The sequence below is a fragment of the Phocoena sinus genome, chromosome 10 (assembly GCF_008692025.1).
Source record: "Phocoena sinus isolate mPhoSin1 chromosome 10, mPhoSin1.pri, whole genome shotgun sequence".
NCBI lineage: Eukaryota > Metazoa > Chordata > Mammalia > Artiodactyla > Phocoenidae > Phocoena > Phocoena sinus.
Window position 1 is genome coordinate 11,933,201 of NC_045772.1, and position 23,667 is coordinate 11,956,867.

At 39.1% G+C, this 23,667-nt stretch overlaps 1 protein-coding gene across 17 annotated transcripts in view; it reads left to right on the forward strand.

Moving 5' to 3' along the window:
• Positions 1–23,667, forward strand: part of RBFOX2 (RNA binding fox-1 homolog 2) — a 260,315-nt gene that overhangs the window by 54,126 nt on the left and 182,522 nt on the right. For 3 of the 17 annotated variants that reach the window (XM_032644683.1, XM_032644682.1, XM_032644685.1), the window contains exon 1: positions 7,881–7,943. The exons of 12 other annotated variants lie outside the window; for them this stretch is intronic. In XM_032644683.1, the coding sequence (XP_032500574.1) occupies positions 7,902–7,943 (42 nt within the window). In that variant the 5' untranslated portion in view covers positions 7,881–7,901. Of the gene's footprint in view, positions 1–7,880; positions 7,944–23,667 lie in introns of those variants that run through there. 2 more of the 17 variants (XM_032644684.1, XM_032644681.1) reach the window with 2 other exon arrangements.

Sequence of the window (23,667 nt, forward strand, 5' to 3'; positions counted from 1 at the left end):
ATTTCAGAAAATGTGTTTAAGGCCTAGAATCCCAGGGTCTGAAGCATCTGGTCCACCCTGACCTCTAAAATTAGCAGACTTATTCTTTTCCCTCCTGTTCTACATGTTTAGAAGAGTAGCACAATTCTATTTTAATGCTTGTTACAAAATAGAATAAGGAAAACTCGATGACTCTGGTTTAAAAACTCTCTGCTCATCTAAATTGGTTTAATGGCTAGTCTTTCCTTTTACCACTTCAGCTTCTCATCTTGGAAATGACCTTCCCTAGATTTATCTTTATAAAGGGGGTCACATATATATTAGCTCCCTAACTCACTGGGACTCTTTCTTAAGCTTGGCATTTTGTTTGTTTGTTTTTAAGTAACTTTTCTCCCCAAGACCAGGAAGCAAAGGTTAAGTAATTATGGGCAAGAAAATTAGAAAACATATAGGAAAAAAATGTAGGGCTGTGTGGGTGTGTAAGAGTGTTTGTGTATGCATATATATATTGATATTTTCCCCTTCTCTGCCACATTCTTCTGTACCTAGAATGAGATTTTTTTTTTTTTTTTTTTTTTTTTTTTGCGGTACGCGGGCCTCTCACCGCTGTGGCCTCTCCCGTTGCGGAGCTCAGGCTCCGGACGCGCAGGCTCAGTGGCCACGGCTCACGGGCCCAGCCGCTCCGCGGCATGTGGGATCTTCCCAGACTGGGGCACGAACCCGTGTCCCCTGCATCGGCAGGTGGACTCTCAACCACTGCGCCACCAGGGAAGCCCGGTATTTTTTTATTCTGGGAAAAATTGCATAACTTCTGGATTCGGCTATTTCTTTTAGGTAGTTGAACTATAAAATACTGAATTTGTAGCTGTTACCTTATTAAGGTCTTTGGTCTACTCTTTTGAAAACTGGTAAATGATGTGGTTTTTAGATATGTGTGTTGAAGCAGTACCAGTAATAAAGTATTGCCTTTGTCCTGCTGTTCCTTATTGAAGTAGAAATTTGCTTGGAGAGCTGAGAGTCATAGAGGATTGTTATTTTTGAGCTCTGAGGTCAAAATCCTCACAATTAATATTTAAGTGTTATGCTGTCAGCTAAGGTTAATATTCATTTAGGTCAGGGATCACCTCTTATATATATATATATCGCTTTTATCTCTTGTAGCACCTAACACAGTCCTGGGCACATGAGAGGTGCTCAGTGCAGTTAATTTAGTGTGATCTTGTGTAACTCACAGGTTGAGTTGGTTGATCTGTTTTTTGGAGGAAAACTTCACTTGTGCATTTTATAGACACATACATGGTGTGCCTGGGAATTTTTAAATATGTATTAAAAATGCTACTTTATTCAAGTTTCTAGAGGAAAACATATGAGAATATCTTCAAGGTATTCTTTACTTGAACCAGGACATAAATAATAACTATAAAGGAAAAAAATGATAGATGGACTACATTAGCATTAGGGCTATCTTTTCATTAAAATGCACCATTAAGAAAATAAAAAGGCATGCCACAGAGTAGGAGAAGATATTTGCAATACAGGTATCCGGCTGAGATCCAGAATACATAAATAACTCCTTCAAATCAGTATATAAAAGAAGTCCTGTAAATTAATCTTTGAACAAGCCAGAAAAAAAAAAATGAGCAAAAGATTTGAATAGGTACTTCACAAAAGATGAGAAGTGGTCGACATCATTAATCATCAGGGTAAAACAAATAACCATAGTGAGATACTACTACACTAACTCCAGAAAGACTGAAATGGAAAGGGCAGACGCTACCAGGTGTTAGTGAGATTGTTCAGCATCAGGAACCCCCCTCAGGAGCCCTCATGCACTGCTGGTGGGGATGTAAGTTGGTACAACTTTGGAAAATCTGCAGTTGGCAGTATCTACCAAAGCTGAACGTAAGTGTACCCTATAACCAGCACTTCTACTCCTGCTTATATGCAACAGAAATGTGTACGTATGTGCACCAAAAGACATGTGTACGTATATGCACCAAAAGACATGCACAGGAATGTACGTAGCAGCATTTTTAGCAATAGCCCCAAGCTGGAAATAACACAGTTGCCTTTCAACAGTACTGGAATATTTTCCAATAAATTATAGTTATAAAATGGAATACTTTACAATAATAACAGTGAATGAACCATTGCTGTATTCAACAAATGAATCAGTTTCACAAATGTAATGTGGAACGAAAGAAGCCAGCACAAAAGTACAGTATATAATGTGTGATTTCGGTTATATGAAGTTTAAAAACAGGCAGAATGAATCTATGGTGTTAAAGTCATTACTGTGAGCTGATAGGAGTGACTTTGCAAACGCCCTAGATGGGCTTCCAGTATGCTGATGATGTTCTCTCTCTCTCTCTCTCTCTCTTTTTACTTAGATGCTGCTTTACATGGGGGGTTCACTTTGTGGAAATTCATTGAGTTGTATAGTTATGATTTTTTCCCATTTATGTATGTATAGTCACTTCTGTAAAAAGTTTGCTTAAAAATTAGATTTTCCTTTTGTCCTGTGAAAAGCCTATAGATAGCTTTTCCTCTGATGCATGTACTAATCCTTTGCCTGTCAAAGCTGGTAGGATGTGGGTGTGCATATACATTTATGTGTTTATATATTAGAGATGTTGTATGGGCATGAAGATGCTTCTCTTATTAATGTAAATTTGCTTGTCAAGTATTCAACACACTAAGACTTTCAGACAGCCACTGGAAAAGAAAAGTGATAAAAAAAAACTCCACTGATCACTTTTTAAACTAGCTCTCTGAGAAGAATAAGGAAACTTTCACTCTGCCTCACTGGGCAGCAAATTTGGGGTTTGCTCTGCAGATAGAAGAACCTCTTCATTAAATGTTCTCCATCACTAAAGGCTTCATTTTCAGAAGAATGCACCTCCTTTTGACCTTTATTCTTTTTATAAAATTAAGATATAATTGAAATACAACATTACATTAGTTTTAGGTGTACAGCATGATTCAATATATGTATATATTGCAGATGGTCACCATAATATGTCTAGTTAACATCCATCACCACACACAGTTACAGAGTTTTTTTCTTGTGGTAAGAATTTTTAAGATCTACTCTCTTAGCAACTTTCAAATATATGGTACAGTATTATTAACTGTAGTCACCATGCTGTCCATTACACCCCCATGTCTTATTTATTTTATAACTGGAAGTTTGTACCTTTTGACCACCTTCACCCATTACCCCACCCCAATCCCTACCTCTGGCCACCACCAATCTGTTCTCTGTTAGGGTTTGGGTTTTTTTTTGTTTGTTTCTTTGTTTGTTGTTGTTGTTTTTAATATTCGTCATATAAGTGAGATCTTACAGTATTTATCTTTCTCTGTCTGACTTTTTCGCTTGGCCTAATGCCCTCAAGGTCCGTCTGTGTTGTTGCAGATGGCAGGATTTCCTTCTTTTTATGGCCGAATAATATTCCATTGTATATATATACCACATTTTCTTTATCTGCTCATCCATCAGTGGTTACCTAGGTTCTTCCCGTGTCCCGGCTGTTGTGAATAATGCTGCAGTGAGCGTGGGCATGCAGGTATCTTCTCGAATTAGTATAGTGCTTTTGTTTCCTTCAGATAAATACCCCGAAGTGGAATTGCTGGATCGTATGGCAGCTCTATTTTTAGTTTTTGAGGAACCTCCATACTGTTTTCCATAGTGACTTCACCAGTTTACATTCCCACCAGCAGTGCACAAGGGGTCCCTTTCCTCCACATGCTCACCAGCACTTGTTATTTCTTGTCTTTTTGATAATAGCGATTCTAGCAGGTGTAAGGTGGCATCTCATTGTGGTTTTGACTTGCATTTCCCTGATGATTAGTGATGTTGAGCACCTTTTCACGTACTTGTTGGCCATCTGCAGGTCTTCTTTGGAAAATGTCTATTCAGATCCCCTGCTCATTTTATAATCAGATTGTTTGTTGTTTTGTTATTGAGTTGTATGGGTTCTTTATGTATTTTGGATATTAACCCCTTATCAGATATATGATTTGCAAATATCTTCTCCCATGCAGTAGGTTGACTTTTCATTTTGTTGGTAGTTTCTTTTGTTGTGGAGAGGCTTTTTATTGACCTTTATTCTTATCATGGAAACTATAAAGAGAGGAACTCTTCACATGATATTAAAAAAATTTCCCCCCTTACTCTATGGAAATCTAACTCAAAGCAAGGCGGTTTAGGAAAACCTAACCTGGATGAGGTAGAAAATCATGTGGCCTTGACTTCTCTCAACTGGTCATATCTCTCAATTCTCAGTCTGGCCTTAGTAAAATTCTTGAAAGTCATCTTAAGATTGCCATGTTGTTTTCTGACCATACCTTCGTAAATCTTCGTTCTCTCTCCCTGGAAGGCCCTTACCTGCCTCATTTACCTCAGTAAGCTCCTGGAGCTCATTCTCCACGATACCTTTGAGAGGTAGCCATTCCTCTTGTGTCTTCTCACTCTACCTGTATACTCTGCCATATCACATACTACACATAACTGTGTTTATTTGTCCTCCAGTGCTCGCCTTTTGAGACTCACCAGCTGGCATGTGGTACGTGTTCAATAAATATTGAAAGAAAGTATGAATGATTTGGCATATTTTCTGAAAAACAATAGCTATTTTCTACGGATTAAAAGTCAGTGATAATAGTTGATATTAGTAGATATATTTTAACTTTTTTCAGAAGTGATACTTTGTGTTAATTTCTCAGTAAACCCAGGAATGTATTTACAGCAGGGGGCGTATTGTGGCAGTAGGCAAGAGGGATGCTAACTGGTTTACATGGGTATCAGACATGAGCCCTTGGCCTCTTTAGCATGGTCCTCTAATAGCTGATTTAATATTAGTGGAATCTCTGGAGAAATACTTTGAAATGCTCTCATTCTGTGTGCAGAATGTGAGATCATAAATAATCTAATGTACAGATCTTGACTGCACAGGGTTTATGGATTAAAATCAGCAGATGAGACTGTGTAGGCATTAGGACCTTATGACTGGGACAGTGTAGGCGTTTTGACAGTGATAATTTTGTTCATCTCAAATATTATAAAATTTAATTCCAGAATATGTTATCTGAAGTTTTATCATTTCACTTCAGCATGTAACTTCTCAAGCCAATTTTAATTTTAAAAGATCTGAGTAGAATCATTGCCATTTGTCCAGAAGTTTAGACTAATAGGATTAGGATAATAAATTAGTAAGTATTGAGTGCCTGCTCAGCATTTAAAACTGTTAGTATACCTAAAAAGTATGACTTTGACCTTGATGTCAAGCAATCTGTATTTTATTTTATTTATTTTTTAATTTCTTTTGGCTGCACGGGCTCTTCATTGTGGCATGCGGGCTGGGTTCTCTAGTTGTGGCATGCAGGCTCCAGAGCACATGGGCTCAGTAGTTGCTGCACATGGGCTTAGTAGCCCTGGGGCACGTGGGATCTTAGTTCCCCGACCAGGGATCGCACCCACATCCCCTGCACTGGAAGGCGGATTCTTGACCACTGTACCACCAGGGAAGTCCCGCAACCTGTATTTTATTGATGACATAAGAAATCACAGATACAAAGTGATTTCTGACTGTTTCTTTCCAACCCCAACTGTCTGTAAATGGGAGGCCAAGCAGAAAAAACACAGGCTTTGGAGTCCAAACACATCTGGGTTAGAATCTTAGGTTTTAAAAAAATTAAATAACAAATTATATAACCGTGGTCACATTGACATCTCTGGAATTGTTGTTTCTCTGTTTGCAAAGAGAGGTAAGAATATATGCAAGTTGCAGTTTTTTGGTTTTTTTTTTTTTTTTTTTTTTGGTTTTATTTTTGAGAATTAATGACAACCCATATAAAACCCCTGGCACATAGTAAGTACACTTAATGTGTGTTTGAATGAAAGGAGTAGGTAAATAGAGCTTTATTTGCAGTAGTCCACTTAGTCCAGACCATTCTTGATAGATGTCATAATGATAACTAATGTAAGTCAAGCTCCATAACTGATTGGATGGGCAATCTTGGAAACTGTGCTTCAGTCTTCCCATTGTGGAATAAGGTGACTGACCTTCTCTTTGTTTAAGAATATTGAGGAGAACTTTTAGAAGAGTGTTCATCATAGTTAGCCTGTGGAACCGTCTGATTAGTGGTGTCCACAGTAAAGGTTTCACACAGGGAGTGGCTTGTTATGAGTCCACGTGGAGTGAAATGAGGAGGTACAAACCTCAGAGATGGGCTAGTCATGCTGTGTTCCTCCTCCCCCTGACTGCCCCGCCCCCCATGTGAGTTTCCGTTGTTTATTAGCAAATACCGCATCCTTTGCTGCATTCTATAGCAGTTCTGAAGCTTAGTCTGGATGCCTGTATGTTAACTGGTGGGGCATTTTGACTCTGCTGAATGTTCCAGATTGTTTAAATTCTGTTTGGGGCAAACGACTATTTATCGTACGAAATTATTTTCCTTCCATGTCTATTTTTTCACTGGAGAGTTGGTGCCCTGGAGCTGAGTCTCTGCCCTGCAAACCCAAAATACAGTTTTCCTGGGTGTGTCTTATTTTAATCCACCCCCTTTCATACTGTAAGGCTCTGACCTGCTTAGAGCCTTTCCTACTTGGTTACAATTGATGCTTTGTCCTTTAGAGTCATATATGACTAGCCACTGGGTTGACTCAGTGTTCAGCTATCAAATATGGCTCTGACAAAAAATCATTTCCCTAGAAATGGGCAGCCAAGCTGGAAAATGAAACCCTGGTCCATATTGAGTCATTTAGGGAGAATGAGTAGCAGTTTCAAAATTAGAGTTAGGGCTAAGCAAAGAAAAGATAGGGCCAGCTCCAAAATTGAGAACTAGTCAAAGATTAGCTGAATTTTACTAGAAGTAGACACCTGTGGGGGAACGATCTGTGGTTCAAGAAAGTATGCATACATTGTGCCGTATCTAATGAGTATGGAGGGATAATTTTCTAGAAGTTCATGTTCTTCCTCTGTGGATTATTGATTTCTGTTTATATCCACAGGAATTTCACTACTAATGATGTCAACTTACTCTATATTCAGTCCCTTTGGCCCAGGGACTTAAACTACTTTACATTAATTTTGTCAGTAATTCTTATAACATCCCTGTGTGGGAGCTGCTTTTGAGATAAGGGATGTCAGAACTTGCTCTAGTTTACATAGCAGGTCAGGCTCTGGGATGGAAAATTCGACCCAGGATTTGTGGTTCTAGGCTTAGCATGTTTGGTCACTGAAGTGTGCAGTCTTTCAACTTCACTTCTCTCCCCTTTTCCTCCTCCTTTTTTTCCTCTGCTGGAGGAAATAATATCAAGCAAATAGCGAGGGAATCCGGTCTTCTGAGTGGTTGGAGACTTAGGAATTCTGCCTTTAGGCATGGAGTTTCCAATCCTTGGCTTGGGATGGAAAGAAACAGCAGAATACCGATGCTCAGCCCATAACATGTCCTAACTGGTTTTTTGACCAGTGCGTACTTCTATTTTTGTTCTTTTTTTTTTTTTTTCTTGGGAGGAGAGGAGGGTGTGAGAGTTTTCTGTGTGCCAGCCTTATATGTGGAACAGTCAGATGTTTTGAATGCTCAGCAGATACTGCTTTGGGTTGGGGGCCAGAGAGAAAGAGGTGAAGCAGCCACTTTGGGGTGGGGTTGAGAGAAGGGTGGAATGTAGGAGGGAGGACGTTTCTCTGTCTTCTTAGTCATAGGACTCTGAATCCCAAGTAGCTAAATTTAGCTCAGGTTCCTGTTGAAAGCATCATTTTTTGGGGGCGGGTGGTAAGGGGAGAACGGAAAACCTTTTTGTGTATCCTGCTCCATGAAGCCAATAGGGAAGCAGGAGGAGGTGAGGTTGCCATAGAGATGGTAGCTGTGTGCAAGGGGAGAGCAGCAGGGTTTAGAATTCCAGGAAGGAAGAGAGAGTGATGTCATCAGATTCCATGGACCAGCCCAGGAACCCCTGTGAGGTTGGTGGGGAGTTGGGTGTGCGTGGGGGGTGGTGGATGGGAGTTTGTGCAGGGGAATTGTGGCTTCAGTAAGGTGTGGGGAGTCCAGTTCAAGCACAGAGGTTGGTTGTGTGGAATCGTGCTGATCTGCGTTAATGCCTGCTTTTTAAAAACCTGTAAATCATTCTGAATTTGCAGAATATTTTCTTTGTTGAAAAGGATATATTCATTTAACAAAGGAGCTAATCTAGATGTAGGAATACAATACCTTTCTAGAGTTATATTCCCTGTAGTATTTGTGTGTGCCTTTATCCTCTGTACGTGAGGGTATTTGTGCACCTATTTTGGATATATAGTTGCCTTTGTAGGATGCCTTTTACGGTGCTGCATGCAGTTACATGCTTTATTAATGCCTGATTATTATATTTATTTTTCTACGGATGGGTGTGTATAAATAAAGCACACTTTTTATTTTTAAAAAAATCTGGAAGGAAATCAAAGCCATTGCTTTTGCAGCAGAAAGGAGAACTGCATGCCTCAGGACAGTTGTTCTGAACATATGCGTGCGTGTCCGTACAGATAGTGAAGGGCAAATGTGTTTCTTTTGGAATGAGTGAGGGGCTGATATTTTTAAAAACAAATATAACAGAGTCTGTGCATCCAGATGAGTATTGTCCTTCAAAATAGTCACTTTGACTCTGGTGATACAGCCACTGCGCAAAACATAAAGAACTCTCCTTTGGAGTCAGCTTCAGAGACGAGTGATGAGGACAACATTTGTAATATCTAACATCACATTTTTTATTTAAAAAGAACACCTAGCTTGATCAGACACTGGATTTCTTTGAATTGGCTTTTCCTGGTTTGGGGTTGTCAAAAAAATCAAATCTGTGTTCAAATGATGAGCTTTTGTCCCAGTTAAAGATATTTAAAGTCATAGGTTTAGGTTCTGAAGGCATTTTCATTTTCAGATCAAGAGCTCCTAGATTATGTAGTTTAGCAGTGGCTGCATGAATGATGGCAGCATCTGAGGAATAAGAGCATAGCCTTCTCAGGGCACAGTCTTCTGAGGTGACCCATGTGGACTTATTTGTTCAACTGTGTTTGTTAAAATCAGTGACATTACCATTGGGTGATCGAAGCAGCATTTTGTGATGTGTCTGAGGGCACAGACTGAGGAACCAGATTGATTCAAGTGTGCACCCCTGTTCTGCTGCTCAGTGACTGACCTTGGACAAGTAGCAGTCTCTTGGTGCATTGGTTTCCTCGTGTCTAAAATGGGGATGATAGTGCTGTAAGTACCAACCTTACAGTGTGGTGCTGAGGGAAAGTAAACTAATACAGAAAACACGTAGACATTTGGTATGTTCTCAGTCAGTGTTTCCTTTGGCTATTGTCATTAATAATTAATTATACATTTCTTTGAATCACAGAATTATGAGGTAGAAGGTTTCAGACACCCTGAATGTCCAGGAGGGAGGGGCCTAGGAATCTATAATTTTTAAGTGATTCCCAGATGATTACGATGAACAGCCAGGTTTGGGAACCGCTGTGTGTAATCCGTTTTAAGTATGGCCCAAGCACTAGAAGTGTCATCGTTTCCTGAAATCTTATTAGAAATGCAGAATCTCAGGTGCTACCCCAGACCCAATGAATCAGAATCTGCATTTTTAACAAGATACCCCGCAGTGACCTGTATGCACGTTAAAGTTCAAGGAACACTGCTTCTCTTCTACCAGTGGGAGTAACTGGGTGATAACTACAGGCTAAGGATGGATTATTTCTCAGTTATTCCCATTGGTAGAAGAGAAGCAGTCAGGCTAAGCCAGTGTGTAGAGGAGCCTGCACTTCCCTTCCCTGCTGCTTAGCCTGTAGGGATAAGTGCCTTTCTGGACTGGGTCACTGTGCACCGTTTAACGGGAAGAAGAGAGTTATAATGGTGCCTGCCTCTACCACTTACTGGTTGTTTGACCTTGATCTAGTCATTCAGCTTCTCTGAGTCTCAGTGTCCTCAGCTGATAACGGAAATAATACCCAGACCATGCAATAATGTGCATGAAGTATCTAGCACATTGCAGTGTCTGCACACATTAGTGCCTCCCCCCTCTCCCGCCCCCTTCCCCCTTTCAGTGATGATCTGTGTGGTAGTTCTGTTCCCTCAGAAAGGGCCACCAGTCGAGACCCAACACCATTCTCTCTGGGTAGTTTCCTTGCCTCTTGCCCTTCTTTCAGCTATCTCGAGCATATCATTGTACTACAGAAAACCGTACGTATAGTCTTCTTTGCCACTTTTTTCTGTTAAGTGCCTTTTACTTAATGGAGACTATCTAAGAGGGCTGGAAGAACTATAGGAGTTGAATAGTGGAGCTGGTATAGGAATTAGGTGTGATGAGATCTGATAGAGGCAGCCCTTTCATGAATTCTTAGTAAGTTGACCATATGTTTTAGAAAATTAATTTGTATTTTTAAAAAATTGCTGTTTAAAAAAAAATAACCACCATGAATTCATATGATTTCATTTAAAGTCTTTTAGACTAGTTGCAAGTAAGAATTAACATGGAAGATCCTTGACATCAGAAGATCCTTGAATTGTAATGAGCATTATCTTTTTTCTGACCAGGGAATTAATATGATAAGGGGAAGTTCAGGGACTTGCTCTGGGGACACCAGAAGTAGATGGCAGAGAGTTTAGGTCAGAGGATTGGCAATCGTAGCAAGTAGGGCATTGGAAGCAACAGCAGGAGTAGGAGATAGAAAGGCCCATTGTCACTCAGCCGTATAAATCTTAGGGGACTGAGGGATAAGGCAGGATTGTGAACTCAAAGCGTATAATAAAAATTGTTATAATAATAGCTTTCCTCTATAAGGTGGGTACACTCCTAGGTGCTTTGTATATATTATGCGTAATCTTAACATCTCTGCAAGGTATAGGAATAATAGATCAGAGAGGTTGAGTAACTTGCCTTCAGTCACTCAGCTAATAGCAACAGAGCTCGTTTGAAATCATGTTGAATAGCAATGTGAGTGATGAGACTGTTTTAAAAGCTAAATTGAAATAGCAAATATATGCCAGTTAAAGTAAAATTTATTTTGTCTGCATTGACCTTTATGGCTAAAGGGTTAACATGTTAGCCTATCTCAGAGGGATTTTTGGAATGTTGCAGAATTATCCTTTTGGGATATATTTCCTTTATACTCTGAGGCTAATAAAGAGGTATCGTTTTTTTTTTTTTTAAAGTCTGCAGTTCAGTGAAACAGCAGTTTCAACTGAATATCACAATACAAGGGTTGTTTGACCATGGGATTTTGACTATGACCCATGATAAGAGATCCATTTTACGTGACAGCCTAGTGTATAGTTAGATGTTTATCTGTATGTATGTGACCAAAACACGTTTCATGGAATAATTTTTACCCTTACTAAATGTGAGGTACTTGATTCTTTCTGTTTAAAAATTCTTTTGTAGTCCAGTATAGTGATTCTTACGGTATTTCTTTTTTTTTTTTTTTTTTTTTTTTTTTTGCGGTACGCGGGCCTCTCACTGTTGTGGCCTCTCCCGTTGTGGAGAACAGGCTCCGGATGCACAGGGTCAGCGGCCATGGCTCACGGGCCCAGGCGCTCCGCGGCATGTGGGATCTTCCCGGACCGGGGCACGAACCCGTGTCCCCTGCATCGGCAGGCAGACTCTCAACCACTGAGCCACCAGGGAAGCCCCCAGTATAGTGATTCTTAAAGTGTGGTCTATGGACCTCACTTCCCCTGCCTACAAAGGTACCCAAGAACCTTGTAGGGGGGTCTTCAAGGTCAAAACTCTTTTCATAACATTAAGATGCTTTTTGCCTTTCCTACTATGTTGACATTTGCACTGGTGTTGTGTAAGCAATGATGGGTCGTCCTAGAGTGAATCAAGGCACCAGCACCAAACTACTGGTAGTCATTATTTTTTTTACCACCACACCCTTGTACTTAAAGGAGGGGCGAAAAAAGTCAGTTTCATTGATATTGTATAATGAAATGTGTCAATATTGAGAAGATCTTTATAACTTAGTGAACCAGTATTTTATAAACAAACAATGCAAGATGTTACGTAATCATGATAGGTGAAAATTCATTCAAAATGCAGGACAGGCCAATGGGTCTTATGAAAAAAATTCATTGATATGGTTTCAGATGTCACACTGCAACTAACTTTTAAGGAACTGTTACTTTTCAAGTTTTGGTGTAATATTAAGGAAGAATATCCATAGATATGTGAAAAGACTATTAAAGTACTCCTACTTTTTCCAAATACATATCTGTGGAAGGCCAGATTTTCTTCATATACCTTCACCAAAATAACATATCACAACAGATTGAAGGCAGAAGCAGATATCTTAGCCATCTTCTGTTAAGTGGGATGTGAAAGATATTTGCAGAAACAAAATGTAAGACAATGGCACTGTTCTCACTAAATTTTTTGTTTTATAAAATATAGTTAATTTTCATAAAATGTTTTATGTTAGCATAATGGTTTATTATTGGTATTTTAAAGTGAATTAACAAATATTTAAAAAATTACGCAGTTTCAGTTTCTAATAGGCAAATACTAATCCTTATTAACTCCCATAAACAAAAGTTCTTTGGGATCTCTAGTAATTTTTAAGCGGGTAAAGGGATTCTAAGACCCGAAAGTTTGAGAGCTGCTGCTCTCATTTTTTTATTTTTTAATAATGGTTGAGATCTCTTAAATTAAATCAGTCGTGAATGGGTCTTGACTCAGTTTGAAAATACACTGAGCCAGAGTTACAAGAATTGCATTGTGAAGGCAGGTAGCACTTTGCTAGATTTTACTAAAGTTGAGTTGATGTGGGAGAACACCCTAAGGTGCGAAGTAAATTGAGTAAAGTTTAGATCTGGAAATTAGCTATTTGCAGTCATCCTTCAAACCCCATCCAGATCTTGCCTCCCATGACTTCCCGTGTTTGTAATTTCTTCATGCCTTTCTCACTGCATTATCAACTTTGTACACTTGTTCCCTCTGGACCTTATATTTACATTTTATTGCATGATTCATGTTGTGCTTATTTACATGCCTGTCTCTCTTACTAGACTATGAGTTCCTTAAGAAAAGAATCAGTAACTTATTTGTCTTTCTATTTCTGCCATTGTGCCAGACACATGAATGTCCTTCAGTAAATATTTGTTGAAGGAATAAATAAATGGGGAGAAAAAGGGAATGGCCAGGTGAGGCCAGATTTAGAGTGTTTGGAACTTGATCATGTAAGCAATGGAGGGCCATTAGCATGGGAGTGATATGAGTGGTGTTTGATGAATTACCCTGGCCTGGTAAGAAAATTGGGAAGAGGTGGATGGAGACTGCTGGACCAGCTAAGAAGCTATTATTCAGTTATTTAGGCTTGACTCAGATGACCCAGGCCTGGATTAAGGTGAATGCTTTTGCCAGAGGTAATGAAAGATATGTGTCCTGAAAAATATTTACAAAAACAGAAACATAATATTACCCCTATTACCTCATATTTATTGCATACTTATAATATCCTGAATATAGTTTTAAGGGCTTTATGTGTATTATCTCATTTAATCTTCACAGCATCCTTGAGAAGGTACTGTTATTATTCCTAATTTTTGATGGTTAAGTGAAAACAATATGTATTCGTTGTTGAAAAATTAGAAAATACAGATAGGCAAAAGAAAAAAAAATGTATGTCACTCTATAAACCCAAACTCAACACCAAGACATAATCACTAAACATTTTGGGAAATATCCTTTTAGACTTAAGGGGAAAAAAGTTATGTGTATGTGCTGTAAATGCATGAATATGAGGAAACTCTGTATATAAGGCTTTAAGTTGTTTTCCATTGAAAGGACAAGCCAACCTAAATATATAAATTTTTAGGGATGTTGATGAAATAGGCAAATGTCTTTAAAATACTGATTTTATTTATGCATACATGCCTATTCAAAGTCTTACATAATAATTTAGAAACATTTTATTTTCTATGGTTTTGGGAAGAAAATTTATACATACTCTACGGCATCAGTATCTGTATCATTGCTTAGAACCACTGAGTCTTCAAATCGTTTTCCAGGGTATATACTGAGATGTGGCACTTTTTTTTTTTTTTTTTTTTTTTTTTTTTTTTTGCGGTACGCGGGCCTCTCACCGTTGTGGCCTCTCCCGTTGCGGAGCAACAGGCTCCGGACGCGCAGGCTCAGCGGCCATGGCCCACGGGCCCAGCCGCTCCGCGGCACGTGGGATCCTCCCACACCGGGGCACGAACCCGTGTCCCCTGCATCGGCAGGCGGACTCTCAACCACTGCGCCACCAGGGAAGCCCTGTGGCACTTTTTTGAATCCGTATCTGTGGTAGTCACTGATGATTTTATTTCAAGCTACAAGAACCCATTCAAATAACATCATTATCACCATATTGTATACTGCGTTGCTTTTCAAAAAATGTTTTTATTGAGATGAAATTCACACAACATATTATTCGTCTTTTAGAAGTGAACAGTTTGGTGTATTAGTACATTCACAGTATTGTGCAGGCACCACCCTATCTAGTTCCAAACATTTTCCTCACCCCATACCTATTAGGCAGTCACCCTCCATTTCCCTTTCCTTCCATCCGCTTTCTGCCTCTATGAATTTACCTATTCTTGGTATTTCATATAAATGGAATTCTACAATATGAGACCTTTTGTGTCTGGCTTTTTTCATGTACCATCATGTTTTCAAGGTCCAATCATGTTGTAGCGTGTATCAGCACTTTGTTCCTTTTTAAAGTTGAATAATGTTCCTTTGTATGTGTATACAATTATTTATTCATTCATTCATTGATGGACATGGGTGTTATTTCCACATCTCAGCTATTTTGCATAGTGTGTACAAGTACTTATATGAGTACTTGTTTTTAATTCCTTGGGGAATATACCTAGCAGTGGAATTGCTGGGCCGTGCGGTAGTTCGATATTTAACTTTTTGTGGAACCGCCAAACTATTTTCTTTAGTAGCTGCACCACTTTATATTCCTACCAGCAGTGTACAAGAGGTTGGTCAATTTATTTTTAATGAGGAACACATATGATGGGGAAAGTAAAGAGAAGATATGTGTGGCCTTCGAGTTTATTAGAGCTTTGTATCTCAGATTTTGCTTGGTAGACTTATTAAATATTTAGCATCATTTCAGCGCCAAGAATGAACATTTAGCTTAGGGAGAGTATCTAATCTATTTTTAAGTGGCAAACAGACTAAGAAGTGAAGATCAGAGAAGTGAAAGAAGGGAATTTAAATAGACTGTAAAAATTCCTTGAGGGCAAAGGCCTATTCATCTTTGTATCCTCTGCATTCAATAAAATACTTGGCATGTCATAAGCTGTATTGGGGGCGTCCCCGAGACTACCCCAGCTCCAGTGATTTGCTAGGATTTACAGAATTCATTGTATAGACATACTCAATGGCTATGATTTATAACAGTGAAAGGATACAAAGCAAAATCACCAAGGGAAAATTGCATGGGGTGAAGTCCAGAAGAAATCAGGCTCCAGCTTCCTAGCGTTCTCTTGCAGTTGAGTCACACAGGATGTGCTTACTTCCTTCAGCCAGTGGTGGCAGTGTTGTCTACCAGGGAAGCTCATCAGGCTTAGCGCTGAAAATTTTCTTTTGGGGCACGGCTGGGAAGGGTTGTTCACGTAGGCAACCCTCTGCCTAGCACATGCCTCAAATTCTAGACTCCCAGGAGGAAAGCAGTGTTCGGCATAAACCGTATTGTTTGCACCGTTTAGGCACAGTGAGCCACTCTTACCAGTTCTGGGAATAGAACCCTCCTGATATCTAAGTTCCCAGGCACCAGTCAAGGCCAACCAGCAAACTGCCCTTTCTAAGTATAGCAGCCAGGACCGCTTTGTTCATGTCTTTTCCCGTACATAGATGTTTAGTTCTTTAAAAAGTGTTGCTAGGGTTCTGTGAAGAAAATAAATGCTTATAGTAGGGAACCAGCAGGGACTTGAGTATCAGACCAACCTGGATTTGCATTATTGTAGACAAATTGCATCATTTTCTGAGCCTTAGTTTTCTTAATATTGAGAGATATATTACAGAGTTTTAGTGAGAATACAAAGTGATAACGTATAGAAAACATGAAGCATTAATGACTGCCCTGTGTGAAATAAGTGGCTATTAGCATTTTGTTTCAGCTCATCTGTACCAATCTGGGTCCATGGCAGGACAAAGAGACTATAAGTAATTTAGACAAGGAATTTAACGTAAAGAATTGTTTACTATAACAGCAGATTGAATCTAATAAGGGATTGGATTGTAAGAGGTTAAAGAGAACTCTATAGGAATAGCAGATGTAATACAATAGATATAAAATAATGTAATAATATGATTGATAGATGATAATATATCATTAGGATATAAGTTAATTTGTAACAGCAACTATCCTTAGGGCTGAGATAAAGCACCCCCAAAGTGAGCTGTCTCTATAAAAAAAGATGGGTATTTGGGGTGGAAGTGGTGAGTGTAACAAAGAGCTACTGTCTGTCAGTTTTCTTGGTGGGGAGGTGGGACGAATTACCCTGTTTTATTTTATTCTATTGTAGTGTGAAAGTTTAGTCTACCAGTTACTATTGCCCTTCTGTTGGGCCTGTGTTTGTTAGATACTACCAGATTCATATCCCTTGTAAGCCCTCTTATCTTGGGTACCTTGAACCCTGTATGGTTTGGACGCGGAATGATGTCCTGTGGTTACTAAGCAGTCCTCTCTTCTGACCCTACTTGTTGCTATGATTTGTTTTTGTACGTAATAGCATGGGAACTTAGGTACATCTTCAGTTCCTGTGGTGTTCCCTTCCATGTCCCTGTTCAAAAGTAGGCTTACTACTTGAAAAACAGTAACTTGGGCTGCAAAACAAGTAATGAAATACCCTGGGAATTTGCTTTTGCTTTTTTTTTTCCCCTAGCCATTATGGTCCTAAATCAGTCTTTCCCTCCATTGCTAAATGTAAGGTAATGTGAAATTAATTTTCAGTTGGAGTAAGTCAGTTGAAAAATTTTGGGCTTGTACCATTGCCCAAGCTTTGTGTGTTAGAGGACATCTTCATTCTTACTTTCTTTGCTGTCCTTTTACTTTCCTCTCCCCAAATTGCATGGTGGCAAGATTTATTTTGTTCCATTCTCAGTATTTTTCTTCCCCTTCCATTTTGTGAAATGGGTTTGATTTTGTTAGACACAAAAGAATAAACAGTAGGGTGGGTTAAATTTTTTTTTCTAGTTGCTTGGTGTACCTTCCTTGTGGCATTTCCAGTTTTTCTGCACCTGCTCCTAAACAACCCTCATCGTTGATGGAAGCCGTAAGAAAATACTTTTGTAGTAAATCTCTGGACGCTGAACACATGACCTGTTAAGTAGGTGAAGCCAAGGGAGATGGCAGAGGGCTCCTAGGCTCCAGGCTCCTCAGTTAGTGTTTTATTGGTATTGCTTAGGATTTATAGCTAGTACGTTATTTTTTTAATTAATTAATTTTATTTTGGCTGTGTTGGGTCTTCGTTGCTGCATGCGGCCTTTCTCTTGTTGCAGTGAGTGGGAGCTACTCTTCGTTGCGGTGCGTGGGCTTCTCATTGCAGTGGCTTCTCGTGTTGTGGAGCGTGGGCTCTAGGCGCACGGGCTTCAGTAGTTGCCGCACGCGGGCTCAGTAGTTGTGGCTCGCGGGCTCTAGAGCGCAGGCTCAGTCGTTGTGGCTCATGGGTTTAGTTGCTCCGTGGCATGTGGCATCTTCCCGGACCAGGGATCGAAGCTGTGTCCCCTGCAATGGCAGGCGGATTCTTAACCACTGTGCCGCCAGGGAAGTCCTGCTAGTATGTTATATCACTGCTATATTTCTGTACTGAAAGCAGGGCTTTTTTGATTTTCAGTGTTGTTAAGTCCTCTTAGTACCTCTCTTTTAACTGTATTTTTTAAATGCTTAAGGAAGCAGTTCTTTTCTATTGTACCTCCCAGGTGCAGTATTCTGGGTAATTTTCATTTGAATGGCAAATATATTGGCCCATTATGTATATCTAAATAATCATTTAGAAATGACGTTGATGATTTTCAGAAATGTATTTAGAAAAGTGGCTTTAAAATCGATTTTAACATTGTGTCTTTTCAGCATGCATCAAATCCATCACAGTGTGGAGGTCTTGTCCTCCAATAAGAGGTTAGAGGCTGTTAGCCACTCCAACTCTCCCCCGCACCCCCAAATCCCATACACCACTTTTCCAAAAGATTTTCTGGAGTCCCGTCGTTCTTCTTATAGATGTTAGTTATGTTATCAATCACATTATTTTATAATTATTACGACTCACAGCTCCTCAAGGGCAGGGATACCAGCACTGCACTTGTCATAGAGCAGTTGTTCATATCCACTTTTACTGAATAGAATGAAGATTCTTCTGCTTATAATGGATTTTTTCAGACATAGGTGCAATGGGAGCTTCTAAGCAGCTTAGTGAAGAATACAAATGTCAGGTAATATTTTTCTTCACTTCCTTCAGTGTCCGTTGTATGTGCACGATCCATCACAGTTGCTGTATTTTCCAGTTACTTAAGGATCCTTCTGTTACTCTTTCACACATTCACTTACCAGAAGCTTCTAAACAGGTTTCATTGCTATCTCTGTAGTAAAATTCTTACGGTTGGTATTTTATTTCTTATATATTATTTTTATTTTTGAGCAGCTTCTGTGCCTTGGCGGTCAGTTTCTAAGTCTTTCAGTCTTACTAGGTCAACAACTCTTGCTTATAGCAGCATAGCTGCCTTTCCTCTTTGGAGTTTAACACATCTGATTTCTGTCCCATCTGTTCCATTAGCTTGCCTTGTAATTCCATGTCTGCTTTAAATTTCAGTTATTTATGTATAACTGAATCACTTTGCTGTACACCTGAAACTAATACAACATTGTTAATCAGTTATACTCCAACATGAAATAAAAATTTAAAAAAACAATAACCTTCAGTTATTATTTCTACACTGATTAAAAACTCAGATCTGCATGTTTTTAGACAATCGTAGTAATCTCTACCAGGACCAGTACTGGTTTGAACTAGTTGTCATGAAGTAGCAGAAGTACTGGATATAGAGTTAAAAGACCTAAGTCTGAAGGCAGCTCAGCCACTATCATTAGCTATTTGGCCTAGAGCAAATCATTTAATCTTTCTGAAATTCAGCTTTGTCATCTGTAAAATGAGGGTTATAAAACCTATTTTCTGCATCTAAATAAGATTATGTGAAGGTGTTTTGTACATTATAAAACACTGGTAGTAGTGACTTCTTTGGTTCTTTTTTATGCTCTAAGTAATACATGAAATTTACACATTGTAAATTCAAATAATTCAGATAAAGCATGCCCTCTCGACCTTCCACAGATCTTATTCTTCTCTCTAGAGGGAACCACTGTTAGAAGTTTGTTGTATATCCCTCTAGATCTTCTCTATGCATTTATTTACTTTTTTATATGCATGTAGAAATACCTCTTTTTGTATTGTGACTTAAAGGGATAGCACACCGACTGTTCTGCTGTCATTTAATATGACTTGAGATAGTTCACTGAGATTTTACCTTTTAAAACACTTGCAGTTTAACAGAGGATGTTGAATAGTCAACAATATCAACAGTAGTTGATAGCACTATTTCCCTATTATTGAGGTACTTTTTAGTTTTTCAGTGTTGCAAACAGCACTGCATTGAAAAATCTTTGCACATGCTTCTTTGAGCACAAGTTCAGGTGATTCTCTAGAGTAGATAAAGAGATCAGGGATATGAAATTACAAGAAGGTATGAGTATTTAATATTTAATAATTATTGTCAAATTGCTTTCCAAAAGAGTAGTCCCAATATGCTTATTTCCTACTATTAGATGTAAAGATATCTATTTACTCTTCTTCCTGCCAATTTGTCATATTTTCATTTTCATTTTTGTCAGTCTATGGGTGGAAAGTGATACCTCAACTCTAAAAGAATGTTCACAGGCAGCAGTGGTTTGTGAGTATAACTGGAAACAATTTAAATATCTATTAACAGGAAAACGAGGGGTAAATAAATTGTGACATAGTCATAAAATAGAATATTAAGCAGTAGTCAAAATTAGTGAAATACAGTGACATGCATAAGTGGAGATAAATCTCATAAAATGAGAAAAAAGGAAATTGCTATACAATAGGATTCATTTCTATAAAATTCAAAAACACGCAAAGTTCATGCATTTTGAAGGGACAGATATATACGTGGTAAAATTAAAAACGAAAGCAAACCTTTGTCGTTAAGTATAGTCCACTTTGAGAGAGGCGGCTCGTGTCTGAGTGCTGGAGAGTTCTAGGTAGCCTCGGGTGAGCGATGGGGAAGAAAGGAGGACTACTTTGCTGAGCAGGTGGAGGGGGAAGTCCGTTTCCTCTGGCACATCTCTGTGTACCTGTTATATCTGTCTTTGCTGTTAAAGTTTTTGACAATACTTGCTTGTAGGAATGTACTTTTCTTTTCCTTAAAAAAAGTTTTCTGCATTGTTGAACTCAAGAATATAGTCTATACATGGGATAGTCTCTGGGAGTGACAAATCTTTGTTAGTGATGCTTTCGTGTGTTTTTTTTTTTTTTTTTGCGGTACACGGGCCTCTCACTGTTGTGGCCTCTCCCGTTGCGGAGCACAGGCTCCGGACGCGCAGGCTCAGCGGCCATGGCTCACGGGCACAGCCGCTCCGCCGCATGTGGGATCTTCCCGGACCGGGGCACGAACCCGTGTCCCCTGCATCGGCAGGTGGACTCTCAACCACTGCGCCACCAGGGAAGCCCCTTTTGGGTGTTTTTGATGACTTTCTTCATCCTATAATTCCTTCCTCAGACAATCTTGAAATTTACTCTAAAGGAATAATATGGAATGGTTATTAGAGAATTTGATAAAGCGGGAGGAACAGGGGCTTTGGAGTCCAACAGACCTGGGTTGAAAGTTTGACTTTTCCACCTTTTATCTGTGCTTTATTATCTCCTTCTCTTTGCCACTTTCTCTTACTCCTCCCCTCCATCCTGAAACCACGCGTGATTGGTTGCTCAGTATCTAGTGGTTATTATCACGTTTATCATCATCATTGTTAAAATCTGTAGAGAATGGTATTGAAGTAAATGTATAGACTCCAGAACAAACAAGGCACTTGGGGATTTTGGAAGGAGCCCTGTTCTTTTTGTTATGGTCTAAGCTGCATGTGTCTCCCCTGTAAAAATTTGTATGAAAATAGCCAGCCAGCATTGCCTATTGTTATTATTTTTAAATAACGGGTTTATTGACTTATAATTCACAGACCATAAATCTCACCCTTTTCAAGCGTTTTTTAGTGTTTTGTGGTTTTAAGCAAAATCATAGAGTTGTGAGTCCATCATCACTAATTCCAGAACATTTTCATCACCAAAAGTAAAACCCAGTTCCCACTGGCAGTTGCTCCCTTTAGTCCCTGGAACTACTAATCGACTTTCTTTCTCTATGGATTTGCCCCTTCTGAATATCTCATATAAATGGAATCATATAATTTGTGGCCTATTGTCTCTGGCTTTTTTCACTTAGCATGATGTTTTTAAAATTCATCTTTGTTGTATCAGCACTTCATTCCTTTTATTGCCAAATAATATTCAGTTATAGATATACAGTACTTTGCTTATCCACTTATCAGTTGATGGATATTTGGATTATTTCACCTTTTCGGCTATTATGAAATAATTCTGCTATGAGCATTTGTGTACAAGGCTTTGTGTGGATGTATGTTTCCAGTTTTCTTGGTTATACCTAGTGTGGAATTGCTGGGTCACATGGTAACTCTTTTTTAACATTTTGAGGGACTTCCAAACTATTTCCAAAGTGCCTGCACCATATTATAGTCCCAACAGCAATGTATGAGATTCCAGTCTCTCCACGTTGTTGTTATACTTGTTATTGTCTGACTTTTTGATTATAGCCATCCTAGTGGGTGTGAAGTGTCATCTCATTTGCTTCTCATTTGATTTGCATTTGCATTTTCCTGATGACCAGCAGTGTTGAGTATCTTTTTATGTGTTTTTTTTTTTTTTTTTTTTTTTCGGTACACAGGCCTCTCACCGCTGTGGCCTCGCCCGTTGCGGAGCACAGGCTCCGGACGCGCAGGCTCAGCGGCCATGGCTCACGGGCCCAGCCACTCCGCGGCACGTGGGATCTTCCCGTACCGGGGCACGAACCCGTGTCCCCTGCATCGGCAGGCGGACTCTCAACCACTGCGCCACCAGGGAAGCCCATCTTTTTATGTGTTTATTGGCCATTTGTATATCCTGTTGGGGGAACTTCCTGTTTGCAACTTTTGCCTACTTAAAAATTTGGGTTGTCTTTCTAAGAGTTCTTTTATATTCTGACTACAAGCCCCTTATTGGACAAAGGATTTGCAAATATTTTCTCCCATTCTGTTGTCTTCTCACTTACTTGATGGTGTCTTTTCCTCCCCAGCTTTATTGAGACATAATTGGCATTAACATTGTATAAGTTTAATGTGTACAACTTGTTGGTTTGATACATTTATATGTTGCAAAGTGATTACCACCATAGCTGTAACTAACACCTACATCATGTCACATAATTACCATTTATTTTTTGTGGTGAGAACATTTACAATCTACTCTCTTAGCAGCTTTCAAGTGTATCATTCAGTATTGTTAACTATAATCACTCTGTGTACATTAGATGCCCAGAATTGATGGTGTCCTTTGAAGCACAAAAGTTTTAAATTTTGATGAAGTCCACTTATCTATTTTTCGTCATTTGTGTCTTTGTAGTCATATTGAGGAAACCATTGCCTAACCAAAGGTCATGAAGGTTTAATCCTTTGTTTTCTTCTAAGAGTTTTATGATTTTAGGTCTGTGATCTATCTTGAGTTAATTTTGTATATGGTGTAAGATAGAGTTCCAACTTTATTCTTTGACATGGGATATCCAGTTGTCCCAGCACCATTTGTTGAAAAGGCTATTCTTTCTAACATTGCTTTTCTTGGCACCCTTTTTAAAACTCAGTTGATTGTAACTGCAAGGGTTTATTTCTGGACTCTCAGTTGTACTTCATTGGTCTGTACGTCTGTTCTTAGGCAGTATTATACTGTCTTGATTACGGTAGCTTTGTAATGTGAGTCCTTCAACTTTGTTCTTTCTCGGGATCATTTTGGCATCTATAATGTTTAAAGGCAGTTATCTTTGGTGTACTCTCTTTAGGGAGACTTAACTTATAAATGTCCAAAATAGAGATTTAGGAAAAAAAAGGAGAACTTGGGTTGTCTGTGATTGAGTCAGCAACTGAATGCCTAATAATTTCTGGTTATTGAACCTCATTTATTTATTTACACATTCTTCTGAATGTCCACCATGTGTTAGACACTGTGCTAGGTTGTGGGGAAACCATGATGAACAAGACATGGGGTCTGTGCAGGGAGCTTAAGTTGACACCTGGCTTTCATGTTTTTGAAAGGAGTATGGACTTTCGATGATCAACAAAGATATGGATGTAATGAAAGCAGATGTACCGTCAGGTGGCAGGTTTACTCTCGTCATAAACGAAGATCCTATCAAGGAAAATTCTTCTTAACTTACTGTTTTGCTAGTAAGAATGGAATAAGAGGATGCGTATCTTTCAGATAGCTGTGTTGAGCACCTTGGAAAAACTATGAAAGCGATGTGTTCTCATTTACACCTTTGTGTGCATATGTATC